At 40.2% G+C, this 27,769-nt stretch overlaps 3 protein-coding genes and 1 long non-coding RNA gene across 5 annotated transcripts in view; 3 read left to right on the forward strand and 1 right to left on the reverse strand.

The window, feature by feature from the left end:
- The first annotated feature begins 4,095 nt into the window (after positions 1-4,095).
- Positions 4,096-8,397, forward strand: LOC107538776 (keratin, type I cytoskeletal 27). The gene is made up of 8 exons (XM_016215101.2): positions 4,096-4,539; positions 5,018-5,100; positions 5,484-5,640; positions 5,894-6,055; positions 6,134-6,259; positions 7,653-7,870; positions 8,088-8,137; positions 8,255-8,397. Exons 1-8 carry the CDS (start codon positions 4,096-4,098, stop codon positions 8,395-8,397), a joined length of 1,383 nt encoding a protein of 460 aa, XP_016070587.2.
- LOC148091265 (uncharacterized) overlaps positions 4,267-27,769 on the reverse strand; it is a 54,598-nt gene continuing 31,095 nt past the window's right edge. Inside the window, exons 1-3 of one of the 2 annotated variants that reach the window (XR_015715869.1) lie at positions 15,110-15,219; positions 13,551-14,139; positions 4,267-4,527 (exon numbers count right to left, since the gene is read on the reverse strand). This is a non-coding gene — a long non-coding RNA (uncharacterized LOC148091265). Of the gene's footprint in view, positions 4,528-13,550; positions 14,140-15,109; positions 15,220-27,769 lie in introns of those variants that run through there. The other variant, XR_015715868.1, reaches the window with a different exon arrangement.
- Positions 13,647-18,311, forward strand: LOC107538774 (keratin, type I cytoskeletal 26-like). The gene is made up of 8 exons (XM_016215098.2): positions 13,647-14,087; positions 14,514-14,596; positions 14,974-15,130; positions 15,254-15,415; positions 15,505-15,630; positions 16,000-16,217; positions 17,492-17,559; positions 18,160-18,311. Exons 1-8 carry the CDS (start codon positions 13,647-13,649, stop codon positions 18,309-18,311), a joined length of 1,407 nt encoding a protein of 468 aa, XP_016070584.2.
- KRT25 (keratin 25) lies at positions 21,040-26,860 on the forward strand. The gene is made up of 8 exons (XM_016215100.2): positions 21,040-21,468; positions 21,778-21,860; positions 22,263-22,419; positions 24,562-24,723; positions 24,803-24,928; positions 25,289-25,506; positions 25,859-25,926; positions 26,751-26,860. The coding sequence occupies exons 1-8, from the start codon at positions 21,040-21,042 to the stop codon at positions 26,858-26,860; spliced, it is 1,353 nt and encodes a 450-aa protein (XP_016070586.2).

Genomic DNA, 27,769 nt, shown 5'->3' on the forward strand with positions numbered 1-27,769 from the left:
AATAATAGTCAATACCACATGGTATTTAAATATTAAACATTCAGTAGGTGTAATCTTCAAATCTCACCATTTTTACATGGGCAAATAATCTGGAAAATTTCAGAAATTCTCCAGTGACTGAAAAGTCTCACCTCTAGATGGCACATTTCTGGTGTTTTACCAATGCTCTTATCTCAAACTCTTCTGGAGATCTAGATACTTTCTAGGATACCACTCCCCCTATAATTAGGATTAGCTCTGGAAAGCTCTGCAGCAATGAGCCTCGTGTTAATGGCTTTCCTTCTAAAGCAAAGGTCAGCAAACTTTTTTTTGTCAAGGCCCAGATAGTACATATTTCAAGCTATGGAGGCCATAAGGTTCCTATTTCAACCGCTCAGCTCAACCATTATAGCAGAAAGCAGCTATCGACCATAGATAAACAAGCGAGCATGACTGAGTTCCAATAGGACTTTATTTATAGACACAAATTGGAACTGCAAATAATTTTGACATACAAGGAAAGGAACTGTGGGTGGCCCTGTCTTTCTATGTCATTGTTTTCAGAAGTGGCTAATACAGGAATGTAACATAAGCAAATATATAACAGGGTTTCTTGATCATTCGTGTTTCTTAGAACACCGTTGCCTGCTTTCTGCGCTCGAACCAAGTTTGATTTGAATGGAAAGCCTGCCCTCTTGAGACCCCATTTCTTGGATTCTAAGCCTCCCTTTTTCCTTGTTCTTTTTCCCCTCTAGTGGTTTCCTGACAAAGTATACAAAGGAGGTAAATTTTTTTGAGACCTTTCTTGTCTGAAAATATTTTTGTTTCACCCTCACTCATGCTAAATTGTCAAAGCAGAGAATTTTAGGTTGGACGGTATTTTCAGCTAGAATTTTGAAGGCGTTCTTCACGGGAATTACGGCTCCAGGGCTGTTAAGAAGTCCAGAGCCGTTCTGATTTCCCCATCAAGGGCTATGTTCCTGTCTTTTCTTCTATCACTTCAAATATTCTCCTTTTCTCCATGGTTCTCTGAAATACCCTGCACAGGTGCTTTGCTGTGGTTCTTTTTTATTTATTCTACTGGTTCTTGATGGTCTCTCAATTTAGAAGCTCGGCCCTTAGTTCTAAGTAGTACTATAGAGTATGTTTACAAAATAATTTCTTCATCATTTCTCCCTTCTCTCTTTCTGGAAAATCTACTTACGGTTGATCTTTTTGGATTGAGCCTCCAGTTTTCTTTTATCCATCGTTTTGTCCTTTTGTTCTACTGTTGGGGGGATTTTTAAAGTTTCTTTTCCAACCTATCGAAAGTTAATTTTAGAAGCTGGCTTTTAATTCTCAGAGACCTTTATTGTGTTCTGCTGTGCGATTTTAATGATATTCTATTCACGTTTCAAATATGCAGTATTTTTGTTACTTCTAAGACTATTAATTAGAGGTGGTTTCCTTTTTAAAGTTTTCTTGAGCTTTCTTTACTGTCTCTCCCCTGGGTGCTATTTTTTGCTCCTTCCGGTGAACCTTTGTCTTTCATGCTGGAGTTTTTTTCAGTGTATGGTGGTCTTTGAAATTCTGTTTAACAGTAAGGTTTTAAATATCTGGAAGCTCTGGGTATGCATGTATGCCTTTCACTCCGAGGCGCTGGTGTGGTGAGCTTCCTTTGGTAGGAAACCCTCAAATATCTGTATCTGGAGGGACTTTTTCTAGGATTCTTCAGCTTCCCTAGAGAACTCAGCAACCAGAGCTGGCTACATCATTTGCAGGACCTAGTGCAAAATGAAATAGTTAGAACCCCTTATTCAAAAATCTAGAAAAAGTTCAGTTAGAGGCACTAAAACATAAATATTTTTCCTTAAAAATATTTTATTACATTGAATATATAATACATGCAGTAGCTATCCATGTAGAATAACATTAACTTATGAATTGCAAAAAATAACATTTTGATGCCATAATTTTATGGAATAAAATAAATTATGATGCTTTATTCATGTGATTTCTTGATTGAATAATAGATTTTTCTGGCCTTTCTGCAAATTCACTTCTTAGGTCATGAACATTTATATTTTCAGCAACTTCATTCTCAATCTATGTAATTGAAAGTGATGTCAGTCATTCTTGGCAAAGATTTCAAATAGTCTCAAATGGAGACAAAACATGGGCAAAGACAAAAGGGAGGGAAAGAGTACGAACATGAAAGAATGGACATGTGAGGGAAGCAGAACCTATGTCAAGAAGAGTCTTACATTTCAAATGAAAGGTTTTACACTGGAGGAGAGTGGAGAAAGGGAAGGAATACTAAGTATTGACAAATGGAGTTGCTTCACATAGTTAAACTACCGTTGAAAGACCTCCCGACATACAAGTACTGATGTCTCCATCTCAGAAATGGAAAACCAAAGCTCAGAGTGAGTGGGCTTTGCTTTGGTTCCACGACTAGAAAATGGCAGAACTGGGATAGGAGCGCTGATCTATCTGGTTCAAGAGCCCAAGTTCTTTCATGAATGACCATGTGCTTCAGGAATAACACCTTAGAACCCACCTGCTTAACGACCATGATGGAAACAAAAAAGACTTGAAGCCAGAAATCCAACTGAGGTCCTACTAACTGAGCTGAAAGAAAATGATAGTGACAAGGAAAACAGAAAAGAGGAAAATGCTTGAGGAGACACTGCAGAAGTAGATCCAATAGGACCTACCGACTGCTTGGATGCAGGCTGGTAGGAAATTACAGCCGTGAGAGGTTTCTGAGCAATCCTGAGCATGACTCACAGCAGTTCCACCAGCAACTAATGAGGAAAGGTACAAAAGATCAAATTTTGATGCCAAGGTAATTGTGAGGTGAGTTAGAAGTCAAGACAGAATATCCAAGTGGAAATGTCTGGAGGGCGTAGCGAGGTGTGGGTCTAGAAAGGGGAAAGGCCAGCGGTAAAGATGTACATGTAGAACACGCATCGGGAGCCAAGGAGGGATGAGATTGCCCAGGGAGAGTGGGTACAAAACAGAATCACTGAGCGCAAAACTGTAAGGAACGACAAATTTGAGACAGAGAGCCTATGAATGGAAGAAAGGAGAAGGGCAAGCGGAGGTGCAGAAGTGTTCTCAGGAAGCAATAGTAGAAAACTCAGTAAAACTGGATGTTCAGTATCAAATGTGTCTACGAGGGCCTGGGAGACTAAATACGAGAAGTGATGTGTGGATGAGCGATGTGGGGCCATTAGCAATCTTTGAGAGGTTACTTTCATAAAGTGGTGGGGCCAAAATTCAGGAGTGAGCAGGAAGTGAAGAGTGGAGGAAGTGAATCCAGAAATTTTTTTCTAGAAATAATGAAAGAAAGAAAACTATAAAAATATAAGAACTCTCAAACTACAAGAGAACATACAGGCCATTGTCTAGTCCCTTCATTTTACAGAGGAGGAGATTGAGGTCCAGACAGGTTAACCAATACCTTTATTCAACCTGGTTAGCAACAGAGCTCAGACAGAAAACCAGTAAAAATAGAACGTTAACTCAGGAGGGATGGGGATCAGAGAAGAGTCCATTTAATTCTTCAATTTTCTTTTAAGACCTGGCTACCTTCCTCTCTGGTGCCCTGAGCCCAGGGTCTTGAAAGTATTTTCAGTATATCTGAAAGAAAGGTTATATTATCCATAGAAAACCATATATATGATACCTCACTTGCTGGGAGGGAAGATGCAGTGTTGTTGGTTAATCAAGAGAAAGAGAAATTTGTCTATCGTACTTTTTTATTCTTATAGGAATTTTATACTTCTGAAGCTTGGAGACAGGAAGACTTACTCATGCTAAATTTGAAATGCATCACTATAATAACCTTGATAATACTCCTCCCTGTCTCATTTTGGAGATAACATATAACCCCAAGGTAACTATCCACCTACAGAAATGGACACAGTAGGGTAAAGACATTCATTAAAAAAAACAAAAAACACCCAATTATGAATAATTCATGATGAGCTGGCAAGCACCGTTTTGCTCTGGGTAGCAAGGTTCATCAAGAAACACCCCGATAACGTGTATATAAAGACAAACTGAACCCTTTGAGCAGGGCATTCACCGTCAGAGCTTCTTTCGGGGCACAAGCGCTCCAGTCTGGACAGCATGTCTGTGCGCTTTTCTTCGGCATCCAGGCGCCTGGGCTCCTGCGCGGGCGTGGGCTCTGTGCGGCTGTCTAGCGCGGGAGCTGGCTTCGGGGCTGCAAACGCATGCGGTGTGCCTGGCATTGGAAGCGGCTTCTCTTGCACCTTTGGGGGCAACTCATCTGCAGGAGGCTATGGCACAGGGCTGGGCGGGGGCAATGCTTCCTGTGCTGCCTTCATTGGGAATGAACACGGCCTCCTCTCGGGCAATGAGAAAGTGACCATGCAGAACCTCAACGACCGCCTGGCCTCCTACCTGGAGAATGTGCGAGCCCTAGAGGAGGCCAATGCGGACTTGGAGCAGAAGATCAAAGGGTGGTATGAGAAATTTGGGCCTGGCTCTTGCCGCGGCCTTGATCATGATTACAGCAGGTACTTCCCAATAATTGATGACCTTAAGAACCAGGTAAGAAACACAATGTCAGGAGGGTTAAGGCCCATAAGAGTATTTAGCCACATGCACACACTCACAAATACATAAGCAGCCACACGCAGGAACCAGGGCTTTGCTCTCAGCTTCTAATTCTAGGTACTTCATTATTAATGTAAAAATAATTTATATTAAAATCCTAATCTTTGAACATGTCTCATCTAGCACCTGGTATGAGGTATGCATGTTTATGCTTTTAATAATATCAAAAACTACCCAATGTCTCCAGCTATATATTTATAGGCTTTTCCATAGGAAGAGTTTTGCTTTGTTTTTATGGGTGGGGTGGAGAGTAAAAGAGGCCCTACTTAAATTTCCCACTTTCAAAAGAATCGTCTTATTATTGGAGACAGAATGCCAGGAATATTACTATTATTTCATAGGTGACTTTTTCAAGGAAACTTGAAGTTTTAAAAAGTATTTCCTCACTGTTCACTAATTCTCCATTTGTCAGATAATTTCTGCAACTACAAGTAATGCCAGTGTTGTCCTGCAAAATGATAACGCAAGACTAACAGCTGATGACTTTAAGCTAAAGTAAGTAGAGCTGAAGAGAAACCAAAAAAAAAAAAAAAGGTTATCTAAGCATGTCATTCTTTTATTTACGCTACTTGAGGTTGGCTTAATTCTTTGTTTCTATTAGTTTGTTTCAAACTAAATGTGTATTTAAATAACTAGCTGCATTATATATTTTACTTGGGAAATTTGGAAACTGACACATGAATGTCAGGATCATATGAAAGAGAAATTTGACTATTTCCATTCTCTGGCTTCAGAGAAATTAATTTGTTGCATTACAGGCGATCTCGCTGAAGTTTTGAGTATATTGTAATAGTTTGACCTCAAAGCTTAGTTTGAGCTTTATGATGACCTAAAAAGTGATGTGTCTACTGTGATAAAACCTTCCAATATTTTCTAAGGTTTGAAAATGAGCAGGCCCTTCACCAGAGCGTGGACGCAGACGTCAGCAGCCTGCGCAGGGTCCTGGATGAGCTGACCCTGTGCAGAACCGACCTAGAGATCCAGCTGGAGAACCTGAGCGAGGAGCTGGCGTACCTCAAAAAGAATCATGAGGAGGTAGACATTCTCCCTCCCCCTATTCCACAATCCGCCCAAATTTTAAACATGAATTGTAGATGCCAAATGTCATGTCTTAAATCAGTTTCAAGAAGGAACTTGTCCATTTCTCTATGCGGCTTAGATTGTTTAAAATGTTTCTATTCATACCCCTCTAAAGAAACTGAACCCTCAAAAAAAAAAAAAAAAAGTGTCTAACTATATGGATCACGTCTGTCTGGCTCTTTTAAAAATGTCAACAAATTTCTTGCAGGAGATGAAGGCCCTGCAGTGCGCGGCCGGCGGCAACGTGAGCGTGGAGATGAACGCGGCGCCCGGGGTGGACCTCACGGTGCTGCTCAACAACATGCGGGCCGAGTACGAGGACCTGGCCGAGCAGAACCGCCGGGACGCCGAGGCCTGGTTCAACGAGAAGGTGAGGCCACCCTAGGGTGCCCTTCCTTGGCCCTTGGGTGCCGATCCAGCATCACCCTAACACGGCTCCTCACTTTAGAGCGCCTCGCTGCAGCAGCAGATCTCTGACGATGCTGGCGCCACCACCTCGGCTCGGAATGAACTGACTGAGATGAAACGCACTCTACAAACCCTGGAGATTGAGCTTCAGTCCCTCTTAGCAATGGTAAGCACAAATTAAAATTTTTTAAAAAGATTTGCTTTAGAAGTTGAGAAAAAATTCAGACCGTTTTCTTGCACATGATAGTATTTTCGTTTTTATCCATTAATTACTATGCTTGAAATAAGACACAGTTGCATTTTGCACAGTAGAATCCTCTTTGCCTGAAAAGTATACCGAGGTGCTAATTATTATGAAACATTTGGAGAAATTAGCAAATACAATTATTTTGAGGTACTCGGAGAAGAAAATCGTTTTTACCCTGAATCTTCTCTCCCACGTTAAAAAGATCAGAAACCACTGTCCATGGAGTGTAGAAATATTAAATATTAAATATCGCACCCCTTCTAGCTTCTTCAGCTAGCATTCCTTTTGGCCACTTAATTAAGAGCACTTACAAGGTCCTTTTAAAGTGGCATAAACAGGAAGCAAAGTAGGGGCATGAAGGTTGCCTACAAAGCTGAACATGCTTGAGATAATAATAACCTTATTTATTAAGGGTTTACCCAGCACTTTCACCCACATGAGTCCACAATAACCCTGAGGCTTTGGCAGGGCAGACTTTATAATTCATGTCATTATTTCTGAAAGAAGAACCTGAGATTCAAAGAAGTTAAGCAGTTTTCCCAGAGTCTCACAGTTGGATACGAAGGAACCATATAACTTCTCTCCTAATTTTCTAACTCCCAAGTCTATACCTTTTTCCACATGGCTAACAAACCTCCAGATTTATTCACAAAAGAGGCTATGGATGGATGTAAAATTAGGACTTTATATAAAAATTCTTGCAGGTGAAAGGGTAAGACATTCTCATCTTCATTCCATGTAAAATTACTGCAAGTGTCGCTCTGTGGGACAAACCCTATATAAACCCATGTGGATTCACAAGCCAGTGAATTAAAGGATTTAGAGCCGAAAAAGGCCATTCTTTTCTTTGGGTCATTCTACTCCTAAAAAGCATATGCCGTTCACTATGGGATTATTTTTTAATAGAAGAGCTACAGTTCTCAAGAGGCAAGGTTGTTACATGATTAGAAATGAGGTAGCAAAGTTTAGGGGGACTTTTATTCTGGGGGAAAGTGGCCAGTTATGTCAGATTCTACAAGCACAGGCCATATTAGGGGGCGGGGATCTTTACACTGTGCCCTATGAGGAAACAGCTTCATCTTTGCTTACACTCCTGGGCATATGAGTAACATTCATCATCAAGTGTGCTATTCTCAAAGATAAAATAGTATGACATACAACAAAGGCAACAATTAGTATTGAACAAGTGGGGTCTTTGGGGTAAATATTGTTATTTGCATGACATAAGGATAACTCTCCTAAATATCTGTGTTTTGTCTTATTTTAAAACAATGCTGTGACATTTTCTACTAAACTGTCTACTGATCCACAGAAACACTCCCTGGAGTGCTCCCTGTCCGAGACCGAAGGCAACTACTGCGCGCAGCTTGCCCAGATCCAGGCTCAGATCGGGGCCCTGGAGGAGCAGCTGCACCAGGTCAGAACCGAGACCGAGGGCCAGAAGCTGGAATACGAGCAGCTCCTGGACATCAAGGTCCACCTGGAAAAAGAAATCGAGACCTACTGCCGCCTGATAGATGGAGAGGATGGGTAAGTACTGCTTCCATTGAGAAAGCAATTCCTTTTAAGGTTGTTAAAGATTTTTTAAATCAAGTACAAAGTATCTATGACCTACATCATGTATACCTAAACCCCTTCTGCTGTTATTTAAGAATCCAATGCTCTCCCACCTTAAATCAATATTTTTCAGTTTCCTCGGCAAAGCACAGAGTGAAATAATTAATACAAGCTCTCTATATTTTTACAGCTCTTGTGTGAAATCAAAGGGCTACAAAGGATCAGGAAATCCAGTAAAAGGTAAACAAAAGAGGTTTTGAGCATTCAGTGTTTACATGTATATGTTCCAAATGACAGGTTAATTATTTCCTCTTTATGAATTTGATAAATTCTGACAATTCATATGTGTCATTTTAGATTCATCTAAAGGCACCGTGGTTAAAACAATTGTTGAAGAAATAGATCCTCGTGGCAAAGTTCTCTCATCCAGAGTTCACACCATGGAAGAGAAATCCACCAAAGTCAACAACGTGAAGAGTGAACAGAGGGTGCCTTCCTGAGCCCCAAAAGAATGGCCTTGAAGTAAAATATCAAATTGAAGCTACATCTTATTTTTCTGCTTTTCTTCTAGTGAATTAAGACAAACTATTTTTAGAATAGTAATCTTTCTTTGGTTTTCTCTATGGTGGTGTTTCAATAAAAGTTTTTCCTGTTGCAAGTCATTTTCACTGGTTCTGGTCAATCTTTGCATTGTAAACATAACCCCTAATTGGAACTGAATTTTGTTTTTAATTTCTTCTGTTTAATTCAATGGCTTTCACAAGTTAGGAGTAAATTTAACAGGTAAACTAGTTGGAGCCTTTTTCACATTTCTGTAAAATTTTAAATTCTATAAATACTTATTAAGCACACACTAAGTGCTGGTAATGAGAATGAAACAGTTAACAAAAATCTAATCCCTCAGTGCAACATGCTTATAGAAGTGGAAATAAGGAACTGCCAAATCAGAAATATCCTAAAAATGAAGAAAACGATGTGAGGTAGGAGGGGAAAGAGAGAGATGTGAAGACTAGATAAGGCAAGTGGTCAATTCCACAATGTTAGGCCACAAAACAAGTCTTAACAAATTTAAGAAGGCTGATACCATAACAAGTATCTTTTTTGACCACAATAGTATGAAACTAGAAATCAATAATAGGAGGAAAATTGGAAAATTCAGAAATACATAGAAATTTACCAGCACATTCCTGAGCAACTAACGGGTCAAAGAAATCAAAAGGGAAATAGAAAAATACATTGAGACAAATGAAAATGAAATTTCAATATACCAAAATGTATGGGATGCCGCAAAAGCAGTATTAAGTAGGAACTTTATCGTGATAACTGCCTACCTTTAGAAAGATGAACTTAGGAGATCCAAGCTGATGGCAGAGTAGGTAGAAGCTACACTCACCCCCTCCCAGGACCAAACTGGATGACAGCTAAAATATAGAACAGTCAACCTGAATAGCCTACAGAAGACTAGCTGAACAGAAGTCTTATAACTGAGAATTTTCAGAAGAAGCCACCTCTAGACTAGTAAGAAGGGTGGAGACATGAAAAGGGCTGGCCCCGGTGCCATGGGCGGCGGCTGAGGCCCCAGGGGCCTATCTCAGCGGCAAAGGGGAGGCTGAGACCCCAGGGGGCCATCTCAGCGGCAAAGGTTCCCCCGAGGAGAGTGTGGCCTCGTCGGCTCCCCAGTTCACGGTACCAGAGCCAGGGAGAGGCGTCCACATAACATCTCACTGTGAAAATCATCGGGGATTCTGTCCGCCAGGGACATTATAAAGCCCATACATGACAATCCCACAGCCAACATCATACTTAATGGGCAAAAACTGAAAGCATTTCCCTTAAGATCGGGAGCAAGACAAGGATGTCCGTTTCCACCGCTCTGATTCAACACAGTACTGGAAGTCCTAGCCACAGCTGTCAGCAAGACAAAGGAATAAGAGGCACCCAATTGGAAAGGAGGAAGTAAAACTGTCACTATTTGCAGGTGACACGATGCTGTATGTAAACAATCCTAAAGATTCCGCCAAAAATGTACTGGAATTGATCAAAGAATTCAGTAAAGTAGGAGGGTACAAAATAAATATCCAGAAATCAGCTGCATTCTTATATACCAATAATGAATCATCAGAAAGGGAAACTAAGGTAACAATCCCATTTACAATTACATCCAAAAAAAAAATACCTAGGAATAAATTTAACCAAGGATATAAAAGACCTGTACTCAGAAAATTATAAAACACTGAAGAAAGAAACTGAAGATTTCTTTTTTATATGCACAAAAACAGGCCTATAGATCAATGGAACAGAAGAACAGAGAGCCCAGAAATAAACCCACACCTTTATGATCAATTAGTATTTGACAAAGGAGGCAAGAGCATACAATGGGATAAAGACAGTCTCTTCAATAATGGTGTTGGGAAAACTGGACAAATAGATGCCAAAAAAAAAGAAACTAGACCACCTTCTTACATCATGCACAAGAATAAACTCAAAATGGATTAAAGGCTTAAATGTAAGACTTGAAACCATAAAAATCCTAGAAGAGAACATAGGCAGTAAAATCTCAGACATTTCTCATAGCAATATTTTTTTCTGATATCGTTCCTCAGGCAAGCGACACAAAAGAAAAAATAAACAAATGGAACCACATCAAACTAAAAAGGTTTTTCACAGCAAAAGAAACCATCAACAAAATGAAAAGACAACCCACTGAATGGGAGAACATATTCACCCATGATACATCCGATGAGGGGTTAATATCCAAAATGTATAAAGAACTTACACTACTCAACACCAAAAAAATGAACAACCCAATTAGAAAATGGGCAAAGGGTCTGAACAGACACTTCTCCAAAGAGGACAGACAGATGGCCAATAAACATGAGAAGATGCTCAGTATCACTAATCATCAGAGAAATATCAATAAAAACCACAATGAGATATCACCTCACACCTGTGAGAATGGCTCCCATCAATAAATCAACAAACAGCAAGTGCTGGCGAGGGTGTGGAGCAGTGGGAACCTTCGGGGACCGCTGGTGGGCATGCAGACTGGTGTGGCCACTGTGGAAAGCAGTGTGGACTTTCGGCAAAAAATTAAAAACGCAACTGCCTTATGACCCACAATTCCACTTCTGGGAATATATCTGAAAAAAAAGACACAACACTAATTCAAAAGAAAATACGCACTCTTATGTTCTTATGGTGTTACAATAACCAGGATTTGGAAGCTGCCCAAGTGTCCATCAGTAGATTTGTGGATTAAAAAGCTGTGGCTCCCAATCGGTGTGCTTAACCACAACACAGCACCGTGCCGGGGAGAACTCGTGACTGCCCCTTCCCTCTAGCAAGGGCAGGGGTAGAAACAAACACACGAATGTTCTAGCTCCACTGAGTCCGAGGCTAAGCGAAGCCATCAGCGCCTCCTTCCCAGGCAACCTGGGGAGCCGTCCTGCGGGCGGGATTAGCACACCAGGGCCTGATTCTTGGGGGAAAATAACTAGGAGTTTAGGGACCCAACAAACGGCGTTCATGTTCAAGAAAAATACATTTCTAAACCCAGCTAACAAATGTAGAATATGAATTTTAAATAATGGCAAGGGATTTTGAAGCATATTTGAAGCTAAACACTAAATTTATCAGGGGGAAAATCAGTGTGTGATCATTGGAATACGAGGATGTAATGAAAAACTTCATCCCGAGATAAGCAGACATTAACGCTGCATAACCTAAAGTTTAATTCAAGTATGATATGCACATTATATAATGAATGTTCTAATACCTAATAGATTCTGAAAAAAATGATAATATGTGGCTGAATCCATATATCATGAATAAAATAACCTCTCAGGGAAGAAATACATGGATAGAAATGGCCCAGAGGGTTTGTGAAGTCTATCTCCCTCTTGCAGAAAGGGCTAAAGCTAAATTATTAGTTTAGAGGAAGTTTATGATTAAGAAAATTTGAGACAGTTGCCTTTATGAATAACAGATGACAGCCTTTCCAGGAGCTAAGCATCAGGACATTCCGGTCCTGCATGGACATAAAAATGTTTTGTGATCTATGTTGCCACTTAGCTTCAGAGTCAACTCATCTCCAAAATGGTTCTAATAATACATGTTTAACTTATTTCACAAAAGATTGCAAGTTAATTATTATTTATAAAATATCTAGAGACCAGCAGTTTATGTTAATAATACTTTGCAGTCTCATAATACCTCTTATCCAAGAAACTCAAGAGTTATAAACCATTATACTAACAAAATACTCTCTTTTTCTTGTTTTATTAATGGGAGATAGAAGCAAAAGATTAAAATTTTGATCAGGTCCCAACAAAATCAGTAACAAGTCTCTGAATATGAGCTGCAACTCTTAACTTATCACACGTTGTTCTAAACACGTGCCAGTGATCTGAGTTACAGTTTTACATTAATTATCTTAAAATACGTTGGTCAAAAAAACCCGTGCATTCTGGGCCACCCAATGTCCCATATCTTTCAGGGACAATAACTTTGGAGGGTTTTCAAGCTAGTCAATGTCCATGACCTTGAAAAAAATCTCATTCAGAAAAAATTACTGTTTCAAAACTATCCAACCCCATAATTAGTCAACCAATCAATTTGTACCATTATAAGTGATAGAGACCTGACCCTTCTGACATGGCCACTTTATTATAATAATTTAAGTAATTAACATTTACAAAATGTTTGTGCCCTTCAGACTGTTTTATAGTCATTCATTATTGGAACAGCTCAACATTCATTTGAGACTGTTCAACATTATTATTTTCATTTGCCCAATAGGGAAATAACGCCCAACCAGACAGGTTAACTTCCCATGTACATCAAGGCAAGAGAATGAAAAGCCTGCTTATCTTTGACAACTAATATTCTACTTAGAGCACCAAATTACTGGCCTTCTAGGAAATAACAAAAGCACCCCTCTCCATCTATTTAACTCCCCACTCATCAATATGAAAATTGATTACTCTCTTCTCAACATAATTTATAATGCCTTAAATACATAAATTTAAACTAAAAGACAGTAAACAATATTTTTGAGGTAGAGAAATGAATTATTTGGAGACTCAGAAGTTAGTTGAATGGACATTCTCCTCCTGGACTCAACCAAGAAATCTCAATACAAATAACTTTCTGTCAAGGCCACATATTCATTCTTTTTAGTTAAATTGATAAGCAAAGTACTACAGAACTTCTGTTATTTCAGTTTTCAATTTTTAAAAAATCAGTTAAAAAACTCCCACCACCAAAGGATCACTATATATTGAAAGTATCTGATTTTGATAAGAAAGAAAACACTCCATAAAGCATGAATAATAGACATACTCCATAAGCATTTGCAGGACAGAAGCAGTAGACATTTCTCACCTGACTTACTAATTTTTTGTTATATAGAGAGAAAAACTGGAATCTATTCCAGAGGTCAAAAAGCTACATTTTTACTCATATTTAAGTTTGACCTTTGAAACTATGATTCAGTATTACTCCACCTGGCACCTTTTTGTATACAGACATCCTTGGGCACTTTTCCACCTACAGACTGGACAGTATTGTCAATCACCCAGTTATGAAAAACAACAATTAGAGTGTGAGTAACATTTGATTATAAATCGGCATAATTAAAACTGAAATGACTTACTGAATCCTATAAAAGGCCAATGGGACTAACTACTACGGGTGGTGTACTTTGGCTTTGCTCCTCTCTGAGAAAGGGTCGCTCAGCTGTGCTGTCACCATGTCCTTTCGGCTTTCTAGTGGATCCAGGCGGGTCTGCTCTCGAGCTAGCTCTGGTCGGCTGCCTGGTGGAGGAACAGGCCTCGGGGCTGGGAGTGTGTGCAGTGGGTCAGCAGCAGGAAGCAACTTTCCTTGTAGTCTTGGGAGCGTTTCTTCTGGAGGCAGTTTCTATAGCGGTGGTGGAGGCCTGGGAAGTGGTGTCTGTGCTGGTTTTCTTGGAAATGAGCATGGTCTCCTCTCTGGGAATGAAAAGGTGACCATGCAGAACCTCAATGACCGCCTGGCGTCCTACCTGGACCATGTGGGAGCTCTGGAGCAAGCAAACGCAGACCTTGAGCAGAAAATCAAGGACTGGTATGAGAGATATGGGCCTGGTTCTTGCCGGGGACTTGATCAAGACTATAGTAGATATTCCTCAGTCATAGAAGATCTCAAAAGGCAGGTAAGAAAGATGGATATGCATCCTTTTACTATAGACTTGAGGTGTCCATAACCTAAAAAAGACAAAATAGCAAATGTAGAATTTGTTCACTCTATATTCCTAGTGCTTGGGGCCTGATAATGAAAATTTGTAGAATTAAGTGATGAAAGAGAAATAGTTTTAAAGTAAATATAGTCGCTTTGTTGATCTTATATTTAGCTCATCGTTTTTAATCAAGAGTAATAAAAGTATTCGTGATTATAAAACTTACACTTTGGCTCTTAAGTTCTAGACATTTATTATCAGGGGAAAATCCAGATGCCTTTAATGTAGAAAAAATGTACTAAAATAGATGTCTGATGGGTTAAGAAGATAAGAATTACTCTTAAATCTGAAGTTTTCCTTGACTTTTGGAACTTAACATTTTGCACAATCTACCCTATTTAGATTATTTCTGTGACCACCTGTAATGCCAGCATTGTTCTACAAAATGACAATGCCAGACTGACTGCTGATGACTTCAGGCTGAAGTAGGTAAAAATAAAGTCATTGATTATAATAAAGGTAAAAATACTGTATTTTGAATAAAGAACATATCTTTTGCATTTAAAACCAACATGATTTTATAAAATCAGACTAGATCACTGAATAAATTAAATGTGTCCTTATTTTTTAAAAGCCATCACAAACTATAAACAACATTTTTTATTCAACTCTGAAAAACAACTCCTCCAAAATAATATTCTTAGATAGTAGGGATTCCAAGGGGATTCATGACTTTGCCATCGTAAGCAGCTTCAGCAGTCTGTACAGACATTGTATCTGTCAGTACTTGAAATGTCTGAAGAAGGTACCCTTTGCACCTGCCTGCGATTATAGTTCTCAAGCTTTTTAATAACCTTTGCAGGTATGAAAGTGAGCTTGCTCTGCACCAGAACGTTGAGGCCGACATCAACGGTCTGCACAGAGTGATGGATGAGCTGACGCTTTGTACAACCGACCTGGAGATACAGTGGGAAACGCTCAGCGAGGAACTGGCCTACCTCAAAAAAAATCACGAGGAGGTAAGGACACTGCACGGTGACTTTGTACAGCACCAGATTTCCTCCCTCGAGTCCTCTGTTCATTTCACAGCAGGGCCATTCTCAAAATTCTACCTTGAGCATCAACACTGACCCCTTTCGCAGGAAATGGAGGTGCTGCAGTGCTCAGCAGGGGGGAATGTGAATGTGCAGATGAATGCAGCCCCGGGAGTGGACCTCACTGTTCTGCTGAACAACATGAGGGCCGAGTATGAGGACTTGGCTGAGCAGAACCGCAAAGAGGCAGAGGCCTGGTTTTGCGAGAAGGTACGTCTGTGGCAAATCACACGCCAAGGGCTTTCTTGTTCAATAGACCTCCGGGCTCGTCACTAACTCTTCTGACCGTTATGCTTCAGAGCGCTTCGCTGCAACAGCAGATTTTTGACGATGTAGGAGCAGCCTCAGTGGCCAGGAATGAGCTGATGGACCTGAAACGCAGTCTGCAAACCTTGGAAATAGAACTCCAGTCCCTCGTGGCCACGGTCTGTAGGAATCACCACTGATTTGAATATCTGTGTCTGCGTGTATAAGTAAATATATGTACTATATAACAAAATAGGTAACAGTCTATATAACTGAAAATATAAATATATTAATATATTAAATATATGTATAAATATATTAAATTCCAAGAATTTTGTTCATAAACATTGCTCTGTCTCATCAACCTCAAAAATTTTTAAAAAGAAATTTTTTTCAATGAAAAGGAAAGAATTTTTTTTTTTTACTCTGCTAATGCTGATTTTGATTGAAAAGATTTAGACCCCATACAAATATTTCCTTCTACCTTGAGAATGTGTAAAATTGGAATGTGCTATTTACAGGCAAGCCTTGCTCTGCTCTTCTTTCAGAAACATTCCTACGAATGCTCCTTGGCAGAGACCGAAGGCTATTACTGCCTCCAGCTCCAGCAGATCCAGGATCAGATCGGGGCAATGGAAGAGCAGCTCCAACAGATCCGAACAGAAACAGAAGGCCAGAAGCTGGACAATGAACAGCTCCTAGATATCAAAATACTTTTAGAAAAAGAAATTGAAACTTATTGCACATTAATAAATGGAGAAGGAAGGTAAATATTAACTTGTGAAAAAATAATCTAGTAATTAAAAATTAATCTCACATCAACTAGGTTTTCTCAGTATACATGGATACTAATATTATATCCTGGAATGTCCTACCCTAAAGATTGTGCCCGTACATGGCCTCAGAAATTTATTATTGCAACTGAATGAAATGAAAACAGGCAGTGAAATCCAATTTCTAAGTATGTAAAATATTTGTATCTATAGTAATATATAGGACATTTAAATATTGAATGGTGAATGCTTCCTCTACTCCAATCCAGAGGGAAAGTTGCTTTCTTTGATTTGGCGTTGAAGCACATTTCTCATAACAACACACTTTTATTTTTACTTGATTAGTTACCACACATTCACCCTGTATCGAGTGGGTCATTACATTTTCACTTGAAAGGTGAGCAATGAAGCTACAGAAAGACTTCAATGGAGAAGGTGCCAGTAGCTCGACAGCCAAGAGTAACGGCCTTAAACTTGAAAACCTGGGCTTGAATGACACCCTTGGGTGAATCTGAGCACGTTGCCTAAGCTCTTTAAACCCTATTTCTTTATTGGTAAAACTATGATAACACCAACATCATACTCCAAAATACTTTAAACAATAGTGCCTCACCGCATAGGTAAAGCACTCGTGACAGTGGTTGCACACAAAAGGAACTCGGTGACCAACAGCTGTTACTCAATGCTTGCCCACGGTCACACCATGACTGAGGAGCTCCTCACGCACCTCCCCAGGCTAGTGCCAGCCGTCTACAGCTATTCTCCTAAGGACCCAACAGTGATTGCTCCCTCCTTCAAGCAAAGTGCTCATTACGCCACTCACTTTTCACTCCTCTTCCAGCACCTTCCATGCCATGCTATAGGTAACTTTTTACTTGCATATGCCTCATTTTATTGTCAACAGTGTGAACGGCTTGTATCTTGGCTCCTCATTTTCTGCAGCACATAGTCTAGTGCCTTCTGTGCAGCGGGCACGTCAAACATGTTCGCCGGCAGGGGGATTGACTGAAAAGTCAGAATGAGAGCTCGGAGTCCCTGTGGCGCTAGATGAAGGAGAGAATATCTGATCACCAGGGAATTTTTCTCACAAACATTCGTTTAATCTTTTCTTTCACCATAGTGAAGTCATGAAAAATTTACTGATGTCTGTAAAACATAAGAATTTTGATCTTATTGACACTAGAAATCCAAACCTTTTATTCCCGATTCATAGTTATTTATGAGCTCCTTAACGAACAAATGCAATAACTGACTCTTCTCTTCACAGAAAGAGCAAGTCCGCGTGTTACAAATCGAAAGGATGTGAGCCCGTAAATTCCGAAAATCGAGTCAAAGGTATAGGAGGATTTTCACTTGTAACTCTTTTAAACTCCAGCAGTTGTGTTAAATCAGTCACTTACTTGTAAGTTAAATAAGATTATTTCTAAATTGAGTTCTAGTGGACAAAGGGCTAAGGGTAATTCATTAAGACAGTTCTGAATATTTGTATTTCACATTCCTATAGAACAAATGTGGTCAAATTATGAAATTACTAACACGAGAAACCAGTCCCCCAGTATCTTTTTCACTTAGAGACTGTTGTTTTCAAAGTTTCAGTGCTTTGATAGTAGAGCTACTTTATTTTAAACCACAAAACTAGGGCAAGTTGATGTTTAAAAGAAGACATTAGTTGCTCCAGGCCTGTCCTTGCTTGACACTTATATGGTTTAATCCATGTTTCACTTATGCTTTCAAATACACATTGCTCTAAAAACAGTGGCAAATACAAAAAAGAAAGACAGCCCAGGCCTTGCTGAGCATAGAATTCAAACACAGTATTAATATCTTCATTTACTACAAATTGCAGACACCGTTTTTAAAATGCTTACCCATTGTAACTAAATATCTTTCAACCTGTTGAGAATGAGCACTAAATTTTCGTTTATTTTATTTTAGACTCAAAAGAAGAAACTGTTATTAAAACAGTGGTCGAGGAGCTAGATCAACTTGGCAATGTCCTTTCCCTGAGGGTCCACTCAGTTGAAGAAAAATCCTCTAAAATAAGCAATATTACAATGGAGCAAAGAGTGCCTTCTAAAACACCATAATGGGGGGAAAGGGGTTGTTATTTTTAAAAGCCTGCCTTTGCAAAATTCCATTGGCTAAATAACCCAAGGAAATCATTCACTTCTGTTCTTAAAAATAAAAAGCCTAGCCTGGCCGGGCGTGGCTCAGCGGAAATCGGGGTTCGATTCCCTGCCGGGCACATGCCCAGGTGGCGGGCTCCATCCCTGGTCGGGGGCGTGCAGAAGGCAGCCTGTCAATGACTCTCTCATCATTGATGTTTCTATCTCTATCTCTCCCTTTCCCTTTCTCTCTCTGAAACCAATAAAGATATATTTTTTAAAAATAAAAAGGCTAGACTTTGTTTTTCTTTTCTTCGTTTTCTCAAGTTCTTTGCATGTAATCCTTCCCAGGGGTGCGTGCTGTATGATTCCATCTATGTGATGTTCTGGAACAGACAAAATTAAAGACACAGTAAACTGATCAGCATTTTCCTGGAGCTGGGGCTATGGGAGAGGCTGACTACAAAGCGTTATGAGGGGACTTAGGGGTGGGGGTAACGAATTGTCCTGTATCTTGATTGTGGTGGGGGGTACATGACTGTGTTTGCCAAAACTCATAGAATTGTATATTTAAGATTAATTTTACTGTACCTATATTAAACCTCAATAAATCCAACAAAAAAGGCATCTACTCTGAAGAAAAATGAGAGCATGTTCAGCATTATTAGTAATAGCAAAAAGTTGGAAACAATCTGAAAGTCCCCTAATAAGATAGTAGTTAAACCAATTACTTAATACTGGTTTGGCCCTGAGTAACTAACAAAATAACAAGACTTTACACAATAGAAGTTTATTTCTTTCACACACACAAATCCAGAGGCAGGCTATTCAGGGCTGGGATGGTAGCTTTGCACCAGAGAATCCTCAGGGACTCAGGTTCCTGTGGGCCTCCACTCTGCCATACCAGGATGTGGCCCTGGCTCATGGTCCAAGATGAAGCTCCGGCCATCCTATCTACCCATCACACCCATTTCAGCAGGGAGAAGACAGGACAGACCGGTGTGAGCTTCGTCTTAGATGAAGTCTCTAGAACACACCACATATACTTCTGCTTACATCACATTGGCTAGCTTAATCACATGACCACAGCTAACTGCAAAAAAATGTGGAGAAACCAGTCTTTTCTTTGGGCAGCTATTACCCAGGTGAAAATTGGGGACCAACCAGCAGTTTCCATCACATTAGGCACCTACCTATTCATGCTCTAAGGCACATAAGGTGAACAAAGCAGGTTACAGAACATCACATATAACACAGGTGTCTCACCTGGGCATGTGTGTTTACGTGCTATGTATGAACACAAATGCATGAAAAACATCTGGAAGGGTGCAAACCTCTGGAAGGGTAAACTATAGTTACCTGAGAAAGGAAGATAGAAGAGAGAGGAAGGTAAGAAAGGACGTTAGCATTTTACTCTGAGCTCTTAGATGCTGCTGGGTTTACATCAAGAACGTTTTCATGCAGAGAATAAAATGGTGGTTGCCATGCTCATATCAGCATTATCAACAATAGCCAAAGGTTCATGCAACCCACGTGTTCACCTACTGTTGAATGAATCAACAAAATACGGTATATGCATGCAATGGATCATTACTCAGCCTTTAAAAAAATCCTGACGCATGACACAACTTTGAAGACGTTATACTAAAGGAAATAAGCCAGCCACAAAAGGATAAATAATGCATTATTCTACTTATCTCAAGTGCCCAGAACAGTGGCTGGCACATAGTAGGTGTTTTATAAATATGTGTTGAATGAATGAATGAACCCGTATGTTCACAACAGTGTCACATAAAAGTTCACAGAAATTTTGTCCATAAGCCAATTTCCAGATTTTTCAAAATTTTCCATAACATTTAGTGTTTTCAATAAATATATGGTGTTCCACACTCAGCAAGTAGTTAATTTTCTGATGACTTTCACCTAAGCTAAACCATAATGAAGTAAAAACAGATGAAATATTTGCTTCTGGGATTGTTTCAAATTTTGCTGGGTCAGGAAATAAGTTAATGTCCTTCCAAACTCCCACAACTCATAATTGCAATTAGGGGTGTGTTCCTAATTACCAAAATGGATAAGAGAAGGTAGCTATCCCTACACATAAGTAAGTGTCAACAAAATATGACACACGTCAGCCAAAATGGAAGTTAGATCCCCTCGGATACAGGGGCAAGAGAGTATGGAGGCAGGACAGGTAATTGAAGGACCAGGTTGGGGAAATCATGATTCCAGTTCTGTTCTCTACTTAAGTGGGAAGAATTGTAACAATAAAATAAGAAAAAGCTTCAAAATCGTCAAAATCTGCCTGGGCATAAATAGCCCAAAACCATGACGCCAGATTTTTATGGTGAGGTGGACTGATGAGTTTTATCTTCTAAGGAGGGAAGAATGACTCACTCACAATTTTAAAATGTAATAAGGAACCTGAAATTGCTCCACCCAGACCCATTTCTCAGATAACCACCAACCTGAGGGCAACTGCCCTCCTACAGAAATGAGCCCAGTAAAGTCAGTTACTAATTAGGAAAAATCATCCAATTATGCTAACTTGCTGAGGCTGGCAAGCCATGTTTTATTCTGTGTAGGCAGAATATCATCCAGAACACACTTGAGAACTGTCTATAAAAGGCAAACAAAAACACTTGAGAGGAGAAGGCATCCCACCGTGGCATTCCCAGGAGCAGCTCTGCAGCGCGCTTGCCCGGATACCATGTCTCTCCGACTTCCCAGTGGCTCCAGGAGGGCCTGTCCCCTTCCCACCGCAGGATCTGTCAGGCTCTCGGGTGGGGGAGCCAGCTTTGGGGCTGGAAATGCTTGCAGCATGCCTGGAATTGGAAGTGGCTTCTCCTGTGCCTTCGGGGGCAGCGCATTGGGAGGAAACGCCAGCGGCAGCAATTCCTGTGCTGGCTTTACTGTGAATGAGGGGGGCCTCCTCTCTGGCAATGAGAAGGTGACCATGCAGAACCTCAACGACCGCCTGGCCTCCTACCTGGACAACGTGCGTGCTCTGGAGGAGGCCAACGCGGACCTAGAGCAGAAGATCAAGGGCTGGTACGAGAAATTTGGGCCTGGTTCTTGCCGTGGTCTTGATCACGACTACAGTAGATATTTCCCTATCATCGATGATCTCAAAGGTCAGGTAAGAAGTTACACTTCGCAATCATTTTTATGAGCTTCCATCTCTAAATGCCCTTTTTCTCTCCTCACTGAATACTAAAAACGTTTATCATCTCTACCTGTAATTTCTTAAAAGGAATTTCGATTTAGCTTTGGAAATAAGCACTAAGTAGATTCAGTTGGTTAACCTCATGATTTCAAATGTCACTGTCCAGTAACTATGTTAATTTTGATTATTTCCATTTCCTAACCTAAACAAACACCACTTTTTGGGTGTTTTTAATTGATCGTGATAAATTACTTTTAAAAAAATCGAACTCCCTGTTTCTAGATCATCGCTTCCACCACCAGCAATGCTAACGCTGTTCTGCAGATCGATAATGCCAGGCTGACAGCTGATGACTTCAGGCTCAAGTAAGTAGCCTCTCACAGTGAAAGAATACATGGAGATTAATGCGAAGCATTAAATTGAATTTATTTTTTGATCCCTCCATTAAATGTTACCAACTCGTATTGAAGCACTGTAAAACACCTGGATTTAAAATAAACGGAACAGTATTCCTTTTTAAAATTTTTGCCATAAAAACATAAAGTATGAACTGCTATAAAAGTAGTGTTTAATAACCCTACTTCTTTCTCTGTCAAAGAAATACCTCGACATAAAGAAAATGATAATTATCATACAATAAACTTTGAAAATGTCTCTTGTGGCCAAATCTGCCACCTCAAAATTCCGGACCTCTAGAATTTGATCATTGATTGGTGACTATTTCTCCAACCATGTGACAAATTGGAAAATCATTAACACTCTTTAAGGTACGAAAATGAGCTGGCTCTTCACCAGAGCGTAGAGAGTGACGTCAATGGGCTGCGCAGGGTCCTGGATGAAATAACCCTGTGCAGAACAGACCTGGAGATTCAGTACGAAACCCTGAGTGAGGAGATGACCTACCTCAAAAAGAACCATAAGGAGGTAAGGGAGGAATGTCTACATTTTGCCACCCCTCTGCAGACACTGTCTTCTTGACAGGAGGTCATGTACTTGACTTCTTAAACCAGAAATTGGTCCTAACGAACCATCAGACAGACAGGAGGCCTGAGCTGTCTTTAGAAGTGGTGAAGTGTTTGTACAGATTCACCCTTGCTCTCTCATTGTCTCCCATGGGAAGAAAAAAAAAGAATCATGTTTTCCAGACCAATCAGGGTTATAAGAGCAGTGTTTGGCTAGATAATTATAGCTAAGTTCAAATGGCATACTTAAAAGATGACATCTAATTAGATAAAAGATGTATACTTAAAGGACAGCCTAAGGAAACTAGATCTAAATTTCTATATAACAGTGGCAGGTTTAAAACACTTTAATATTTATTCCATACACACATTAAAAGTATATATATACTTAATACATATTCTTAATAGGTAAGGCTTATAAAAATGATGAGACTGAAATTAAACTGTTATATCAAAATTTATACTTTTAAATAAATAGTATACATCCAAAATGGTCACCGTGGGAAGCTAGATTCTAAATTGGATCATACAGCCACTACTCCAGTCTCACCTTCGGGATTGCTATCAGAACCACTGTTTTCTGAGAATATCTTTATTCTTTGAAAAAGAATTTGATGTTTTTAAACCACTAAAAAACTTCTATAGTCAAGACAAATGCGTAAAGGAGAAGATCAAGCTAAAAATGCTGCTTGCTTAGTCATGAAGCTGTCTTATAAATCTAACTATTTGAAGAACGGCATTTGGCAAATTGAATGCAGTTGGTTTTTTTAATGACTCACAGACAAACCTCCATGCATTCTTTTATCGTTTTCTTTTTCTGCTTGAACTGGGGAAACTTTCCCTAAATCCTCAGAGTAAAAAAGCCACCCGGAGAGGGAGAAGGTATGGGGACCACCAGGGAGGAACGAATGCTAGAATCACCTGAGGGACTTGGTACAAGGAGGAAAGAAAGCCTCATTACTGTCATCAGGACCCATCTGGGACCTGGGACGTGGGTGGGCAGGAGGGTTCCTGCAGCAAAGTCGTAAGCTGGCCCGCGTTGTTTCAGTTGTACACAGTCTCAGCAGCGGTGGCTGCCATCCACAATCTTAGAACTGACTCATTGCATCCCAACAGCACACACCTTGGATGGAATAACATGAAATAATATGCAAAACTGATTCCAACCTCTATGATGACCATAATAATCATAATAACTAGCAGTTATTTCGTATTTACACGCCAGGCAGTATTGCTGGTCTTACTACTAGTTCACACCTTTCAACAACACACAGAAGGATATTTTTTTTTACCCTCAGTTTTCAGATAAGAAAATTGAAACTTGAAGTTAAGCAACATTCCCAAGTTCACCTGCTACTGCAGGGCAGAACCAAAATGCACGTAGAGATTGGTTTGACACCAAAGACCATCACGACGCTATAATGTCAGTGTAAGCTTAATAGCTCCATAGACAGCTAGGATTCTTTAGAAGATGATGTTCTTCCTTTACTAATGATAAATAAATAAGTGTATGATTATAAATAATATATAAACATAAATATTTATTCATAGTTATTTCAACTGTTCAGAGTTATTCAGGCTTGGTCCCCCCCCCCCCACCACCACCACCACCATCATGCTCACGCTGTGTTCAGGAAACAGCTGAGCACAGAACAAGCTCAAAGCTGGTCTCAAAGCGGAATAATGACCAGCCTATCACGGTGGAGACATGTGTGCTACAAATGAGCAGAATCAGAGCTAATGGGTCACTCATTCTAAATATTTCAAGGGCTTTCATTGAGAAAAGGAATTAAGACTTTTCCTGTGCAGCAGAAGTAAAACCGATCAATGACCTGCAGTTTAGGAGCTGGAATTGGGTTCATCCTAAGAAAGGCCCCTGGGACAATTAAAACTCCAAGAATGAAACAGGCTATTTCCTGAGGCAGAGTTGCCTGCCACTGGCAGTTAGACATCCACTGGGCAGCAAACAGAAAATGCAGAGGGAGCTCATTACACAGCCTGGGAGACGGGGCCAGGTGAATGCTAAGAGCCCTCCCCAAGCTAGGCTTTCCAGACCTTCTATGAGATCCCTACACAGCTGAGCTGCACACTTGCCTGCCTGCAGGAAATGCAAGTCCTGCAGTGCACGGCCGGGGGCAACGTGAACGTGGAGATGAACGCGGCGCCCGGGGTGGACCTCACGCTGCTGCTCAACAACATGCGGGCTGAGTACGAGGCGCTGGCCGAGCAGAACCGCCGGGACGCCGAGGCCTGGTTCAACGAGAAGGTGAGTCTTGGGAACACGAGCCTGCTGGATCCTGGTGGTGTCACACGACTGAGGCCCGCTCCTCGCTCCTGCCTTTTAGAGCGCCTCGCTGCAGCAGCAGATCTCCGAGGATGTGGGAGCCACGACCTCCGCCCGCAACGAGCTGACCGAGATGAAGCGCAACCTCCAAACCCTGGAAATTGAGCTTCAGTCTCTCTTAGCCACGGTAGGAAAGGGCAGCTCCTGACCGTCTCCTGGGTTCTCATTTTAAATATGTGCCAGCTGGTTTGAAAGTTCTTACCCATGTTGAGAAGCTATGCATACGCTATTTTATGCGATTAACTGAAAACACAAAGATAATAGGGTTTAACGTAGAACAGCTAAAACAGCAACATCGATGTCTTCAAGCTCATTCTACCGAAAAGACTTGCTCATTTTAAGAGTGTCACAGAGTCTTCGTAACCACGTGGCCATGTGAAATCTAAAACAGTTATAGGCAAAGTGAGCAAGAGGAGAAAGTCATACTACAGCAAAGCAAGCTTGTGTATCTGCAAATCTGTCTCAGTGTCTCCATCGTTTCCTACAGAAACACTCCCTGGAGTGCTCCCTGACCGAGACCGAAGGCAACTACTGCGCGCAGCTCGCCCAGATCCAGGCTCAGATCGGGGCCCTGGAGGAGCAGCTGCACCAGGTCAGAACCGAGACCGAGGGCCAGAAGCTGGAATACGAGCAGCTCCTGGACATCAAGGTCCTCCTGGAAAAAGAAATCGAGACCTACTGCCTCCTCATCGGAGGAGAGGATGGGTAGGTAAAATAACTTACAGAGAAGTAATATACTGAAATGGGCGTGACACTTAGATCTCTGGGAAGTGAACATAAACTGATAATGACCACATTTATTATCATAGACTCTAAATATCAAACGTGATACCCTACTGCCAAGATACACATTAGCAATATCTTATAAAACCAAAATGCAACAAGCCCTGTATTTAAGGTATGAAAATGTAAGACTCACCTCTCGGGGCTAAAGCAGAGGTAACCCACTGAAATGTGCTCACCAAACATCTGAAGAAGACATAATAGAGAATCTAGAATTGAAGGGGTTCTCTCCAGCTCATTCTTTTGTGATGTTTTCTACAATATGTGTTTATAGGGCTTGCAAGTCTGGAGGTTACAAGTCTAAAGACTATGGGTCTGGAAACATGGGCAGTCAAGTCAAAGGTAATTAAAAGTAAATTCTACGTTTATGCTATACTACTTCATTTTCAATGCACAGCTTGATTGCTTTTATTAGAATATACACGTTATATATTATATATAAGAATAAATATAACAAAGATTTGTAGTAGATATCAGTGTGTGCTAGATGTCTAACTTTAGTGATGTGTTCTAAATTTTGAACAAAGTAACGTCACCATGTTTTTAGCTAATCAAGAAATCAAAATTCATGAAAAAATGAGTCTAAGTATTTGTGCATAGTTCATCCTATATAAAAATCCTATTATTCCTTTCATTGATATAATTTATTATTCCTTTTAAAAAATTTATTGTGGTAAAATATACAGAACATAAAATGCAGTATCTTAACAATTTTTGTGTGGACAGTTCAGTGGCATTATGTACATTCATATTCTTGTGTCACCATCACCACCATCTATCTCTAGAACTCTTTACATCTAAAACTGAAATTGTATAGCCATTAACAGTAACTCTCCATCCCCTCCTCCTCAGCCCTTGGAAATCACCATTCTACTTTCTGTATGAATTTCACTGCTCTAGGCAATTCATAAAAGCGGAATCATACAGCGTTTGTGACTGAGTTATTTCACTCAGCATAATATCCTCAAGCTTCGTCCATGCCGTAGCATGTATCAGAAGTTCCTTCCTTTTTTAGAGCCAAATCATATCCCTTTATATGTTTATACTATGTTTTTTATCCATTCACCCATCGGTGGACTCTCGGGTTGTTTCCGCATTTTAGCTATTGTGATCTTATTTGTCTTTTCTCAACTCTCTAAAATCTCCTTTTAAATTTTAATTTTCAGATCCGACCAAAGCCATAGTGGTTAAGAAAGTTCTTGAGGAGGTAGACCAACGCAGCAAAATACTGAGCACCAGGCTCCACTCCCTGGAAGAGAAATCTCAAAGCAACTGACTTGAGACACAAGAGCTAGCACATGGCCCAGCCGGTGTGGCTCAGCGGTTGAACGTCGACCTAGGATCCAGGCGATCGGGGTTCGATTCCCGGGCAGGGCACATGCCCGGGTTGCGGGCTCGATCAATGACTCTCTCATCACTGATGTTTCTATCTTTCTCTCTCTCCTTTCTTCTCTCTGAAATCAATAAAGATATATTTAAAAAAAAAAAAAAAAAAGAGCTAGCATATGCCAAATACTTTCCGAGAAGAGAAGGCATTATATATATCTGTCCAGAAAAAATGAGCAAGTCTAAAAAAAATGTCTGTCCCTTTGTCTTTCTGTTACTGAAACATAATCTCTAGCAATCAATAGTGGTATCTCCCCACTCGTCTGGAAGAATGTCACATGCAAATGCGATGACTCATTTGATTACCTTATAGAAAATGTTGTCAGTTCTTTGTGTTCAATAAACTCTCTTCCTTCAGCAAGTTATCACTGATGGTATTTCTTGTCTTGCACTTAAAATGTCCGTGTCTGTGGTACAGATATATGAACACCTAACAGCTCTAAATTTATATAAAAACTTTTTTTAAATTTATCTTTATTGTTGAAAGAATTACAGAGGTCTCCTTTTTTTCCCTATTGACCCCCTTCTACCCCGCACCCACTCCCCACCCCAGGCCTTCACTGCACTATTGTCTGTGTCCATGTTTAAAAATTAACATTTCCATCTAAATTTTCATGAGGCTTTCCCAACAATTCCAAATGAGACAAATTCAGAATGAATAGAAAATACTTTCACTTAAATCCCCAATCTGCCATACTCTGCCATAATAATGTCTATGCCCTTTCATAATAGCTAAAATGTATACATTTCAAGTTCATATGCAAAATGGAGATAATAATACTTCTCTCAAGTGGTCATT

Source organism: Miniopterus natalensis, chromosome 17 (assembly GCF_054644295.1).
Source record: "Miniopterus natalensis isolate mMinNat1 chromosome 17, mMinNat1.hap1, whole genome shotgun sequence".
Taxonomy (NCBI): Eukaryota; Metazoa; Chordata; class Mammalia; order Chiroptera; family Miniopteridae; genus Miniopterus; species Miniopterus natalensis.

Bases quoted from the DNA above. Each gene is read 5' to 3' on its own strand.
- LOC107538776 (XM_016215101.2), top strand. From the start codon at position 4,096: ATGTCTGTGCGCTTTTCTTCGGCATCCAGGCGCCTGGGCTCCTGCGCG. The intron at 6,260-7,652 runs GTAAGCACAAAT...ACTGATCCACAG, and splicing joins TTCAGTCCCTCTTAGCAATG to AAACACTCCCTGGAGTGCTC. The intron at 7,871-8,087 runs GTAAGTACTGCT...ATATTTTTACAG, and splicing joins CTGATAGATGGAGAGGATGG to CTCTTGTGTGAAATCAAAGG.
- LOC107538774 (XM_016215098.2), top strand. From the start codon at position 13,647: ATGTCCTTTCGGCTTTCTAGTGGATCCAGGCGGGTCTGCTCTCGAGCT. The intron at 15,131-15,253 runs GTAAGGACACTG...CCCCTTTCGCAG, and splicing joins TCAAAAAAAATCACGAGGAG to GAAATGGAGGTGCTGCAGTG. The intron at 15,416-15,504 runs GTACGTCTGTGG...GTTATGCTTCAG, and splicing joins AGGCCTGGTTTTGCGAGAAG to AGCGCTTCGCTGCAACAGCA.
- KRT25 (XM_016215100.2), top strand. From the start codon at position 21,040: ATGTCTCTCCGACTTCCCAGTGGCTCCAGGAGGGCCTGTCCCCTTCCC. The intron at 22,420-24,561 runs GTAAGGGAGGAA...GCCTGCCTGCAG, and splicing joins TCAAAAAGAACCATAAGGAG to GAAATGCAAGTCCTGCAGTG. The intron at 24,724-24,802 runs GTGAGTCTTGGG...CCTGCCTTTTAG, and splicing joins AGGCCTGGTTCAACGAGAAG to AGCGCCTCGCTGCAGCAGCA.